General features: G+C 39.8%; 1 protein-coding gene across 1 annotated transcript in view; it reads right to left on the reverse strand.

The window, feature by feature from the left end:
* Positions 1-14,314, reverse strand: part of CD44 (CD44 molecule (IN blood group)) — a 49,158-nt gene that overhangs the window by 8,616 nt on the left and 26,228 nt on the right. Inside the window, exons 7-16 of the mRNA XM_083863333.1 lie at positions 12,128-12,253; positions 11,326-11,448; positions 10,065-10,190; positions 9,263-9,385; positions 7,467-7,571; positions 6,047-6,223; positions 4,333-4,494; positions 3,032-3,190; positions 2,286-2,543; positions 1,234-1,419 (exon numbers count right to left, since the gene is read on the reverse strand). Coding sequence (XP_083719459.1) covers positions 1,234-1,419; positions 2,286-2,543; positions 3,032-3,190; positions 4,333-4,494; positions 6,047-6,223; positions 7,467-7,571; positions 9,263-9,385; positions 10,065-10,190; positions 11,326-11,448; positions 12,128-12,253 — 1,545 coding nt within the window. The remainder of the gene's footprint in view (positions 1-1,233; positions 1,420-2,285; positions 2,544-3,031; positions 3,191-4,332; positions 4,495-6,046; positions 6,224-7,466; positions 7,572-9,262; positions 9,386-10,064; positions 10,191-11,325; positions 11,449-12,127; positions 12,254-14,314) is intronic.

The following is a 14,314-nucleotide window of genomic DNA, read 5'->3' on the forward strand; positions in this document are numbered from 1 at the left end:
CCCACTGAAAAAGATTCAAACTAGTTCTTACAGGTTTTATGTGCTCAAAACAGGAAGGTAGCAAACATTTTTTCATAGTGTGTAATGTCTGCACATAAAATTAAGAAGGCAGCTTAGATTAATTAAGTGAATAGGGCCTGTGAAATTAAAGAAATGAGTTTTAGTAGGAAGATATTATTAGAAACAGCTTCAGCTGTCAAATAAAGTTCTCTCAAATACATATTTGGCATCTACAGTGCTATGCCTATGTCAAAAGACTATAACCAGGCAATTTTTTAGAGTTGAATTTTCTGGTTTATAAAAAATTATTTTAAAAATAATTAGCCCTAGTTCTACTTTATAATAGATTAATTAATATTAATGAATTATTAAGGGAATTAGATTTCAAGTGTTTTCTGTATAATGCTGTAAAAATATAGGTACATAATCTTGTTTATGTGCAATGAATGCCCACAGAGCATTGGCCAAATTCTACTCTGGAATGGTTCCACTAACTTCCAAGAAAGTGCCTGAAAACAGTGTTTGGATTAGCTGAATTGGAAAAAAACCCTTACTGTTAGGATGGTTATTTGTATGGAAACTACATTTGGGAATAAGAAAAAGTCCCTTCATTTCCTGTATTATTAGCACATGACCACACAGAAAAAAATACCAAAGGCTATATGGAGTATAATAAGCAAACACTGTTAACTGCATTAACTTGATCAGAAGAACAACCATTTAAAAAACAAGGCTGTTTACAAATGAAATATCAGTTAGATACCAACAGCACATATATCTAGGAAAAAAAATGGTGTCACATTTCTCCTGTATATATTCATCTAATGTAGAGGCATTACAGATTGGGGAAAAGTGACAGATAATTAGGGGTTACATAGCTGTCATCTGTGGCCAGCAAAAAAAAAGAAAAAAAAATGCTATCACAAATGCATGGGCACAAGCAGAAAGTTTGCACTTCTTCATTTCAATAGTTGTGTTACCACATGCTGATAATGGACTATAAGAAAAGCTCATTAACACAATTTTCAGCCTTTTAGCTAATGCTTTTACCAGATAGAGATACCATTTGTGACACCTTATCAGCAGGTTAAAACCAATAACAAAACCCAAAAAGGAAATCACAATATGACAAGCATTTAAAATTATGCTTAGTACATATTTTTGGACAATAGCCATTGTCCTCAATAACAACTAGATGGATAAATGAAAATGGTTATAATTCATTTTTCTTACTGGTAGTAACAGGAGTCTGCAAGGGAATAAAACGGTCCTCAATGTCTGAAAAAACTCCAGGTATCCCATGGATATGGGACTCATCTGTGGTGTTTGCTGGTACACTTTCCCTTCCAGGTGAAGTGGCAGGTGCTGGTGGCTCCTCGGTTGCTTTCTCTTGGTCAGCATCATCCACAGACTCTACAACTGTCATGATGGTGCCAAGATCAGGGAGCACTCACAAAAACCACCACCCACGTCATTTCCTGGGCCACAGCAAGCCAGAAAGCACCTTCACCTTCCTCATGCAAAGCACAGAAGGAGAAGACATGAAGGCCTCTCCTTCTTCCACATTGTCACTGCCTTCTGAGACACTCTTAGGCTCTGTATCTATGCTCAGCATGTTGGAGCAAGATGCTGGCAACATATACAGATCCCAGTGACAGAGGAAAAGGAGAGACCTTTAGAATAGACTTCAGCAGCAACAACCTGACCCTGTAATTCAGGAGTGAGCAGCCTCACCTTTGTTGGTCTTGCCTGGCAATACACAGGGGAAGAGATGTAAGAAACTGATGGCAGAATTTAAGGGATGTAATTCTTTTACAAATGCCCTGCCCTCACAACTGGGACTCCACTCCCCAGTGATGGTGCTGCTGCTGAGTCACAGGACCAAGTCATTGGATTAATCTGCCAGAGCACCTCCACCACACCAGTCATGGTGCCAAAGCATATCCAGTCTGATCCCATTGATGCACAAGAAAGGAAGATGAGGCTGGGGATGCAGAATCACCAAAGTGCATGTCTTGTAGAACATTAAGGAGATCACCCAAAAACAGGCTTCAGCAAAGGACAGAAACCACCAAATGCACCAGCAAGGAGTCCCTTATGCCTTGTTCACAGATCCTGTGACAGAATTTTCACTGCAAGTCCATACTAAGAAGGAAGATCCCCAGGATGAGAGAGATAGTGAAAGGAGGCATCTTCAGCAGAGATAATGTCTCATTTCACACCAGACATGAGAAATGAGTATGATCCATTATTCTTGCTGGTACCCATCAGAAGAGAGTCATTACCAGTTTTGGTCACACTGGTTGTGGTCTCGTGGAGGACTCCATCTCTGGGTGTATCTGTGGGATTCGTGATGCCTCCAGTGCCCTGTTCCAGTTCATCATCCCAAGGCAGAGGTGTTTGAGTTGGCTCTTTGTGGTGGGCATCATCAGGAGAGGAAGTGGCTGTTACCTCAAGATGAGGTGCCCATGCTTCCTGGGTTATATCTTCTGGTGCCAGAATGTCAGTGGAGGCTGTGACTGCTGTGATGACGGCTAAGTTAACTTCAAAAACATTTTTAAAATGCACCTTACATATTAATCCCTCTTCATTTTAGTAATCTCTACCTTTTTTTAATTTATTAGCCTATGTAGACTATGCAGTGAGAAGAAAAAAAAATTTACAGTATTAAGAGAATATGTTGAAATATTAAGACCAGGTATGACCAGATATGAAAAACTAACATTTACACTACCAGCCACCTCCAAAAAGCAACTGCTATCTCAGTTAAAAATACAGCTGAGCAAAGTCAGGAGACGCAGGAAAAAAAAATACCCTTAAACAGACAGGAATTCTTGTTGGGATATTCACATGCAACAAAATCATAATAACATTTGCACAGCAATTTCACAACAAGAATTCAGACACTGAAGATGAGAAAGACAGGGAAAAGAGCCAGTTTCAGAAGAAATAATGTCTCATTTCACACCAGACGTGAGAAATGAGTGCAATCCATTATTTTTACTGGTACCCATCAGAGGAGAGTCATTACCAGCTGTGGTCATAGTGCCTGTGGTCCTGTGGAGAACTTCATCCCCAGGGGCATTCGTGGGATTCATGATGCTTTCAGTGCTCATTTCTGATTCATTATCCCAAGGCAGAGGTGTTTGAGCTGGCTCTTTGTGGTGGTCACCATCAGGAGAGACAGCAGCTGTTGTGATGGTTTAATAACAGATGATTTAAACAGATTATTTATTAGCTGTGAATTCCATGTGTGTGCTGTTGTGGCCTTCCCATTACTATCCCATCCAAGCCTCCTGTTCCCCTTAAAGCACTGTTACCCTTTTCTCTCCACAAAAAGGGCAGAGAAGTGAGACCTTGTGTCCTGTACATCATCACTGCTCTCTCACAGTTTTGATAAGACATATCCATTTGCTATTCTCATCTGCTTTTTTACTTAATTAAAAAGATTCCCAAGAGCAGTGGAGACAGGGAAAGACACAGAGGCAGCAGTCAGGATTCCCTGATCTGCATCCCAGGCTACCTACAGAGTCTCAGCTTCCTTGTGATTGTCACTTGCTGTTACAGTGTGTTTCACATTACAGGTATCAATACTGACAGTCAAGATGATATGAAAGCCTCTGCTTCCTCCTCCACACTGTCACTGGCTTCTGAGAGACCCTTAAGCTCCATATTTAAGCTCAGCATGTTGGAGCAAGATGCTGGCAACATATACAGATTCAGTGGCAGATGGAGAGGGGAGACCTCCAGAAGAAGAGATCATACCATGTTTTTAGAACATTATTTAGATGTTATGAATATTGTGTTATATGAGGATGCATCATGATACTGTGTCATGCCAGTTTTATAGATTCCTGCCTCTCATTATTCTATGAATGAACCAGAGGGATAAATATTTCAATAACATCTATGAAAAGAACACTCTTTTGTCAGGTGAATATCCACAAATTAAATAGATTAACCTCTTGAGGTACAAATATACATAATTGTGGATTCGACTTTATGATAAAGACAGTCTGGCAGCACCAAATAATATAACTTATGCCATGAGCTGGATGCAATTTCACAGCCATACTTCACTAAGGAATGAAAAGCCCTATAAGTGGTGTTGGCAAGTAAAGAACAAATGTTTTATATGGAGCTGAAATTGTAATCTTTTGTTTCACCACCATTCAGACAGAGCTCAGAGAAAATTAATCACTCTACAGCTTGTCATTATTTTAAGAGATCGGTAATTACTCCTGTCCACAAGTTCAAGCAATATCTTTCCAGGAGAGGCCATCTGAGTGATAGAAGTGATGCAACACACAGAACAGACATTATTACTAGTACCTGTAGTGGAAGACTCTGTTTCATGACTGTTCTCTCTGGAAGGAATAACTCTATCCGTTACAGCAGGCTGTGTGGCATAATCCTCTCTCTCATCCCAGCCCGGATACATGAATGGGTCTTGTGCTGAGTCGTTCTGTTTGGCCCCACGGCTGGGGACCACAGCTGTTATGATGATGGTGAAGCAATTATGAACTCAGTATATAAAGTTCCATTTCTCACATTATTCTCCTCTTCAGTTCTTGTCTCTATGACAGGCCTTGCTCTCATGTCTACTACATTTAATGGCAAAGAGACGTAAAGTAGATTTGCTTCTCATCTTGGTTTATATTTAGAAAAGCTGCCTACTGTCAGAAGTAGGACCAATTCCTTCCTCAAACTGAGCATAAGCTTTTCAGAATCAAGGTGTCTTACTGTTTTTCAAAAGTATTTCTCTGAATCTTCCTGTTGACTTTGTATTGCTGAATACCAAACAAAAATTCACTGATGCAGAATTAAAAATGTCAAAGACATAAATAACTGTAAGGATATGACCCATCAATAAGATTTTAATTATATAATTTCAGTGTGTTGACTATATCCAATTTTTTCTTTTCAAAATTTCACTGTTTCACTAGTTGCAGCATCTCCAGAAAAACAGACAAGGCAGTGTGACAAAGAGGAATTCTAGGTCATGCTACAGATTGTTCACACAATTAATAAGACAGCATTCAGCTGGAGAATATTTGATATTGTATATTTTTAGAAAAACACTATTCATATCAACCAACCTGCACTTTTTATTAGACAATCGCAGCAAAACGGTACCCAAATCCTGTAAAAAGCATAAACCTTCCTAATCCCTTCAATGCAATAAGGGGGGAAAATAAGCAAGAAATGTGCTACAGTGTGTTACAATTTTAATTGAGATTAGGCCATTATACATTGCTATAGTAGTGTAGTATTACAGATTATCAGACCTGTATTTGATAATCCACAAGAGCAGATGGTGACTGTGGTGCATTCACTGTTGGCAGTGCTTCATACAGCACATCTGTCATCAACTTGTAAGTTTGGTATGTTCACAGGAACAGAAATTAAAATATATCAAATTTCAGCTCCCACCTCTATAATTTGATCTTTTTTGTTTCAATTCATTCAACCAATGAAAGAGAGAAGCCTACATTATACTTTGTTTTCTTCCCTAAATCACCAGTATCATCTTGCCATAGTTCAAAAGTGAGATGAGTAGACATTTTAGATATTTTTTTTTAGATATAACTGCCATTAACAAAAACTAGGAAAAAAAATTCCCAGGTCCAATAATGGTTTGCAACAGGGGAGTGAACACTCCATTTGGAAGTCCCCAAAGGAGTGAAAAATGCAGCACACATTATTATTTTTCCATTTAAACCTTCTCTGTTTCCTACAGACAAAACAGAAGTAGCTAGCTTGGTGAAAGCTTGTGACTGCATGACACACAACACAAAACGTAGGAGACAGTTACAGAATTAACCTATTAAAAGTCTTGACATGCAAGACAAATAGAAGAGAAACATCCAGGAAAAAGTCTGAAGAATAGACTAATTAAAAAAATATATACAACATCAAAATTGCTGAGGTTTATTCACAGAACCTGTGTTACAGCCTCAGAATGCAAAAATGTTAGTAAAAAAATCTTAAAACTTAATCTTTAGAAAACACTGAAAATTTACTAAAATGTGACCTGTAATATTACCTGTAGAAGTTTCTTTTCCAAAATAATTTTCACCTGCGGTAGTAAATTCATGTTGTTCAATACTGTCAGTGGTATTTGCAGGATTTTGTTCTTGACTGATCTCTCCAGAATGAATGCTGTGTAATAGTGGATGCCGGGTTGGTTCTTGATGTTTTTCACTTTCACTTGTAACTAGTGCTGATAAGATGATGATTGAATCAATAAGGATCAAAATATCAATATTATCCTTACCGCCATGGTCTACATAACAAAGGTGTTTGGCTTTTGCATTTTGGCTTTTTCTTGTTGTTGCATTTCATGTGAAATGAAAGATGAAAGAAAAAGGTCCTTCAGACACCTTTACACCCAAAAGCATCCCCAGGTGCAGCAGAAGACTTAAGTAAATGAAAAAGGATCCCAATGACCAGTGGAAGATAAAAGATATCCAAGAAGCAGAAGAGCTCATAGAAGCAACAGCTTGCATCTCTGTTTAATATTGATTAATACTAACTTAACTGTTGAGTTTGTGTATTCTGGATTTTTAAAGTAAAACACTGATGATCTTTCTCTTCTGAGTTATCTCAACTGCACAAGTACACAGCTGGCTCTAAGGAAATTGTGATTTCTTCTGAGACTGGATGAATTAAATAAATAGGTTGATATAAGAACCATATAGAGAAGCATACTTATTTTGAAATCAATAATAATTAAAGCTCTTATCAATAAAATGAATTGCTTACTCTTTAACTTGCTGTTCTTTACACAGCAGAAGATGCAGTCAGAAATCAGTTGAAGTACCACCACCATAAAAGATGTTCTAATGAAGATTTGGAAAAGATACATCAATAAACATAAGTTGAGCATAAGAACTCAGTTGGAAATATATTTGCCTTAAGTATCAAACATTTCCATGAGTGATACATAAAATTAAAGCTAAGGTCCTTAATTAGAGCATGCAAAGAGTGAGCTGGAGGTGTTATATATTCCATAAGTCACCAGACAGAGAAAGTACACTATTTCCCAAGAAGAAAAACTGAAGGAATTTATCTTCATATTCAGGAAATTAAATATTCGTAAAGAGAGCACTCATGCAAATGCAATTCATTATTCTTAAATTAAACCTAATAAATATATATTGTCTTACAAAAAAAAGAGGTAATATTAATCAATGTATGAATATAACTGGCAGTGCAAATTTTAAAATACCAGAGATGTGAGGAAAAGTGGCAAGAAGTGAACTTCAGATGCGTAAGATAGACTTGGAGTGACAGATGAATGTTACAGATGCCACCTCTGAGAGCTCCAGTACAAATTATGTGAAGGTATTACAATGAACTGAGGCTAATGGTATGGGTATTACAAACAGCTGCATCCCAAGTATCATACTTCACTGAATTATATCAGAAATCTGAGTATTATCTGAAATACTTGATTGCTTTACCCTTGCTAGCAGAGCTAGGATACTGCTCCTCTTCATCTGTAAAGGTGGGGTTCCAATGGTCTCGGGTGGTGATTTCCAGAAGTGTTTCATGTTGTGAGTCCACAGCTGTTGGGACAATGGAGGATTTGATGCTGACTGTGCTCTAAATCTACTCTCTGTGTGTGCCATAAAGATGATGAAAATTGGAAGGTTTTGCATAGTCTAGCTATAGTTTCTTTACTCTTCTTATCCAATCCCTTCACATCAAACCAGTTGTTCTTTTCTTTGCATTCAACAGATGCAAAGTTTCCCGAGAAAAATGGGAAAAACAAGCAGCAGAAGAATAATGTACAGTAGAAACAATGCAAAAACCATGACAGAAGTTGTAGAAATGTAAACTTATGATTTAAGAATAATGCTGGACCTAAGGAATATGGCAGATACCTCAATACATGTAAAGCATGCTTGCTAAGTACTCAAGAAGTACTCAAGAGGAACCATATTAGAATATCCCCAACTGAGCAAAAAAGTGACGGTCAGCAAAAAAATGAGAGCACCTTGAAAACCACTAGGAAGCCAGTATTAGTCAAGAAAGTTATAATACAATTAAAAAGATAAAACAGAACTTCTACAAGAGTCTATGACCACAGACTGAATACACTTCACCCGTGGATCATGCAGACACCACTAGCCATCAAAGGTATGGAATGCAGTACACCTGTGGGATAAGTTACCAATGCAGAGTCCCAAAGACAAATGAACACCAAAACTATCCAAAGCACAGGAAAAAAAAATAAGAAGTCCCAAAGCAAGATGAATTCCTGATTTTGCATTTTCTACTAAAAATGGAAACCACTGCTGAAAAAACAGAAATACTGCACTATCTTCAAAAAAAAAAAAAAAAAAAAGGCTTATGAACAGTGACTGCTGAGTAGATAAGAGCACAGACAACAGACACATTGAGATGCACTTAAATTAAATAAAATTACAGAAATGGTACAGACTAATATCTTTGTACAAATAAGAGCATTAGAGTATATTCATTAACAGCAATATCTATGCTAAATAAAGCCACAGGACTGGGGCCATTCCCTCGTCATAAAGCCAAGTAGCAGTTTGTGTACTGCGGTGACAACATAGCATTTAGCTTTGACCTTCATATATGGTGTTATTCTGGTTTTCAGACAAAATCATTTCATCTACGGATGGCTTTTGAATTAAAAAAGAGTTCTCAGATGATCACTGTGGGACTATTCATATCAGGAAAATAAGGCTGTATAATAAAATATCTCAATTGTAATACTGGATGATGCCTAGACATCTGAGATCATAAAACAAATGAGATGATGTTAGAAGACTGCATGGGAAGTGTGCAGAAAGTAGCAAACATGAGACTGTTTTGTTGACAGTTCCCAATGAAAAAGGGACTAGGGGTTTGGCCATTTTAAATTATGCCTGAGCATCTCCCACAAACAGGAAGTCTGCAATTGAATAGCTGTAGGTTACATACAACATGTATTTTTAACACTTAAAAAAATTAATAGAATGAAAGATAAACTTCTTTTGTCTTCGAAAATCATGAGAAAATGCAAACCTGAAGCTGAGATGCTAATTTTAAGGAGTGAAATAAGAGACATTATTTTTATCATATGTACCTGAGATTATTTTCCAGTCACAAAAGAGGTATTTCTGAAGGGAACAGCTGATGAGAAGATCATCCAATTTCCACACAATATATGTATGGGAAAGGAGAAGGAACATCAGGTAAGATAGGAAAATCAAGGAAGAAACCAGCCAAAGACAACAGAAGTTCTTACTCGTACTTGGAGCAGTCTTGTCCTTGGCCACACTCCTGCCCCAGCCTGGAAACACTGTGGGGTACATCACCTCCTCAGAAGAGTCTTCATCATCTGAATCACTGCCACTGGAGGTCACATCTGCTGTGATGATGTTAAATCTGCCATGAAGCCTTAACCCACAAGGCCTTCTGCTAGCAGCAGTTCAGCTTTCCTGCCTCCCCTACTCGCAGCTTAACAATCACAGAAGAGATTTTACAGCCCCATGCTTCCCAGGGCCATAGCTGCTCCTGGCCTTTTCACTCACAAGGGGCTCTCCACTCTGCCACGGCCCTGCTGAAGCTGCCCCACTAAGGCTCTTAGATACCTTTTGAGACCCTTTGCATGCTCACAGCACTAACCATGCCCTGTCCTCCTCTAGCAGGGAGAGCAGAGTGTGTTGGCTTGAAAACCTGTCCTTCCTCTCTCCTACAAGTACTTCTCATTGGAACAGTTTGCTCCTAAACTGCTTCCAAACAGGAAAAAAGAAAGACTCAGGTCATGCCTTACATAATGACTCCCAAACTCATCCCCTTTCAGACAGGCAGAATGCCTCCATAGCACATGGACAGTGTGGACAACTGCTCTATTGCAACCATGTGTACAGTCTGTGAGAGAGAGCCCAGGAATTCGCCTTTTGTACGTCAAGCACAGTCTAATGAACAGCACTGATAAATGCCACACATTTACTCCCCATTCCACCTAGACTTTGGGGACCTTGCTGCCCTGGTCTCTGCTAATTCAGCCCCTAATCAAAGCAGCCTCTCAGCATGGCATTCTTTACCCTTGGTTGCTGGTGTGGGCTCTTGTGTCTTCTCTCCAAGATTCGACCACAACCAGTGATCTAAGAGCGGATTCCACCAAGCTGTGGTGGTGGTCGTCTCCAGGTTGTCATGATGAGGCCCTGGAGCTGTTAGGACATGGCTCATTTAAGATCTTGTGATTATTTCTTGAGAAGCAACTTTTCCTCCTGCAAAGTCAAGTCCCCCAGCACCAGCACCTTGAGCATGCTCATGCCCAGAGATGGATGTGAGAGCAGGGCGAATGTATGAACCCACGGTGTCATTACATTCCTCCAATATGTAGCAAGATGCAAGCATTGTGTCAGTCCCAGGAAAGAACATGCTCCCTTGAGAGCAGCCATCAAAAAGCCCTGTGGGACTTTTCAGTCCTCCACGCTCCATAAGGTTAATGAGTTCCTCACAGGCTCTGAGAGCAGGAGAGTTGAGAGTCTTTGAAATAGAGTCCAGAATGAGGAACATGCACCAAGATGACGTAAGATTGCATACAAAAGATGAAAGAAGTATCCAAGATAGGCAAAAAAGGACACCTGGAGATAAGCACACCCAGAGAAGCAAACGGGTCTTCTACTGACAACCTCACGAAGCCAACACTGCCAAGAACCTGAGCTCAGAACTGAGGCCCTTCCTCTCAAAAGACACATGCACTCCCCTTGACCTTGGGCTGTCAGCTAATTGCATACCAGAAACATCTTTCAGAGTAGGCACCAGTGCAGCATGGAGAGAGAGGAGCAGCTTTACTTGTATCCCGTTACCAGTGCACAGCCTATTCTCAGAGCATAGCATATCAAATAGCAGGATACAAAGACTTATGCCCATCATTTACAGATGGAAATAGACTTCTGCTTAGAAAATTTATAGGAATCCACAGTCTTTTCATCCACCATGCTAGGAAAGCCAAGTAGTTGTTGGCAGGCAAAGTGAAATAATTGAGTCACTTGTAGGAGGCTGGAAATTCCCTCCAAAGAGAAATCAGTCCTTGAGTCCCAAGAAGTCACAAGGAAAGTCCAGAAACCAGATGGGAATGAAGACAACAATTCAAGAAACAAGAAGGTGGTGCTTTTAGCTCTATGTAGCCCACACAATCTAAATGGGGCTTTTTTTGTGAAATGGGAGATGTGTTTGAAAAAGAGCTGATGAAATCATCCAATTTCCACACAATATATGTATGGGAAAGGAGAAGGAACATCAGGTAAGATAGGAAAATCAAGGAAGAAGCCAGCCAAAGACAACAGAAGTTCTTACTCGTACTTGGAGCAGTCTTGTCCTTGGCCACACTCCTGCCCCAGCCTGGAAACACTGTGGGGTACATCACCTCCTCAGAAGAGTCTTCATCATCTGAATCACTGCCACTGGAGGTCACATCTGCTGTGATGATGTTAAATCTGCCATGAAGCCTTAACCCACAAGGCCTTCTGCTAGCAGCAGTTCAGCTTTCCTGCCTCCCCTACTCGCAGCTTAACAATCACAGAAGAGATTTTACAGCCCCATGCTTCCCAGGGCCATAGCTGCTCCTGGCCTTTTCACTCACAAGGGGCTCTCCACTCTGCCACGGCCCTGCTGAAGCTGCCCCACTAAGGCTCTTAGATACCTTTTGAGACCCTTTGCATGCTCACAGCACTAACCATGCCCTGTCCTCCTCTAGCAGGGAGAGCAGAGTGTGTTGGCTTGAAAACCTGTCCTTCCTCTCTCCTACAAGTACTTCTCATTGGAACAGTTTGCTCCTAAACTGCTTCCAAACAGGAAAAAAGAAAGACTCAGGTCATGCCTTACATAATGACTCCCAAACTCATCCCCTTTCAGACAGGCAGAATGCCTCCATAGCACATGGACAGTGTGGACAACTGCTCTATTGCAACCATGTGTACAGTCTGTGAGAGAGAGCCCAGGAATTCGCCTTTTGTACGTCAAGCACAGTCTAATGAACAGCACTGATAAATGCCACACATTTACTCCCCATTCCACCTAGACTTTGGGGACCTTGCTGCCCTGGTCTCTGCTAATTCAGCCCCTAATCAAAGCAGCCTCTCAGCATGGCATTCTTTACCCTTGGTTGCTGGTGTGGGCTCTTGTGTCTTCTCTCCAAGATTCGACCACAACCAGTGATCTAAGAGCGGATTCCACCAAGCTGTGGTGGTGGTCGTCTCCAGGTTGTCATGATGAGGCCCTGGAGCTGTTAGGACATGGCTCATTTAAGATCTTGTGATTATTTCTTGAGAAGCAACTTTTCCTCCTGCAAAGTCAAGTCCCCCAGCACCAGCACCTTGAGCATGCTCATGCCCAGAGATGGATGTGAGAGCAGGGCGAATGTATGAACCCACGGTGTCATTACATTCCTCCAATATGTAGCAAGATGCAAGCATTGTGTCAGTCCCAGGAAAGAACATGCTCTCTTGAGAGCAGCCATCAAAAAGCCCTGTGGGACTTTTCAGTCCTCCACGCTCCATAAGGTTAATGAGTTCCTCACAGGCTCTGAGAGCAGGAGAGTTGAGAGTCTTTGAAATAGAGTCCAGAATGAGGAACATACACCAAGATGACACAAATTCAAAAGATGAAAGAAGTATCCACAAAGCCAATACTGCCAAGAACCTGAGCTCAGAACTGAGGCCATTCCATTCAGAAGGCACATGCACTCCCAATTGGCCTGATGCTATCAGCTCGTTTTACACCAGAACCACTTTCCAGGTAGGCATTAGTATATCACAGGGAGAGAGGCGCAGCTTTACTTGTATCATATTAACAATCCACAACATTTTCCCAGAACACACCAAATCAAATAATAAGTTCTACATCTTTGTGATAGATATTTCTGAATAGAAAGATGTTTCTGCTTAGAAAATTTACAGGAATCTACAACCCTTTATCCACTGTGCATCCAAATAGCTATTGGCATGCAAATAGATATAAATCTGTCTATCACACATGGATGAAAAAAATCAGAGTTATTGTTCATGTAAGTAGCTCATTAATCAATTCAGAGTCCTACATCTGATTCATGGCATACTTAGGGATGAAGCATAATTTGATAATATTCAAGAAAGAGTAGAACCTGTTTTGTCCAGGAGAGAAGGTGAATGGTAAAGTGCTGATAGTGTGTTAATATGGACCATTAACTTGATGGAGAACGCTTCCAGTGATGTCCAAATCCAGAGAAATAATACATGTGTATGAAGAACAAGAAGCTATGCCAATTGCTCATTTCAGACAATAGCAAAGAATTCTTCAGATTAAGCTAGATATTTCTTAAAAATCTTTAATTTTGCAAATGAATTGTAGTACAGGTGGAGAGCCACCAATTTTGTTTCTCACTTTAACACACTATAGAACTATATAGACAGATTTTGAGCCATCTATCTGAAGATATACGACAAATACTTTTCTTATTTCCTGATTTTCTGCTTCCCTGTCTGTGGGGCTTTTCTCTGGGAAATTAAATTGTGGCCAGGATATTCCACTGAGCCTGTACTGCTATACAAGCTGAATAGCAGACATTGGGGCATGGCTTTATCTTCTTTTTTAGACTGCTCTCCATGTCACTTTCTCCTGTGCTACTGAATATTTGATGACTTCTCAGAAAGATGGACAGCTTATACTTCACCTCTTTCTGAAAGGAGTGCTAGGTTACTGATTAATTTCTAATACTGTAAAATTAAACTAAATTAGTTAAACATATCAGCATTAAAGTGATGTTGCTGAGTAACAGCCAAAGCTATCAAAAAAGCCCAGGTGCATTACTTTTATTATCTTTTTTTTTTTTCAGAGAACCAGTTATCAATCCTAACCCTGTAAACAAACATGCCAATGCTATCACTTCTGTAATACACATTTATCAGTATTTGACGCATTTTATCACATTGCTCTATAGTTTCTTTGATCTTTTCAGATCTTAACTATCTCTAGTTTTCTCTCAGTAAAACAGTCCTGCCCATGAGATAGGACCACAAGCAACAGGAAGGGACATACACATTTAGGACCAATACATTTGATAATCAAATATTAAAATGAAAACAGAAAGCTTTCCTGTACAGACGCAATGCACAGATTTTTACAGTGGGTACAGAAACACCAATACAAGGAAACACTAAGTCACACGTGCACACAAAAGCAAACTCATAGGAAGGAAAAATCACCATTGGAGTCAACCAAACTTCCTACTATTACCAGGTGGGATTTTCTGCACCTTCCACGTCTTACAGGCAACCTTTTGTAACAAAAGCTTTCACTGGAAACAAGC

Source organism: Zosterops lateralis (genome assembly GCF_965231275.1).
Source record: "Zosterops lateralis genome assembly, chromosome: 6".
NCBI classification, from domain to species: domain Eukaryota; kingdom Metazoa; phylum Chordata; class Aves; order Passeriformes; family Zosteropidae; genus Zosterops; species Zosterops lateralis.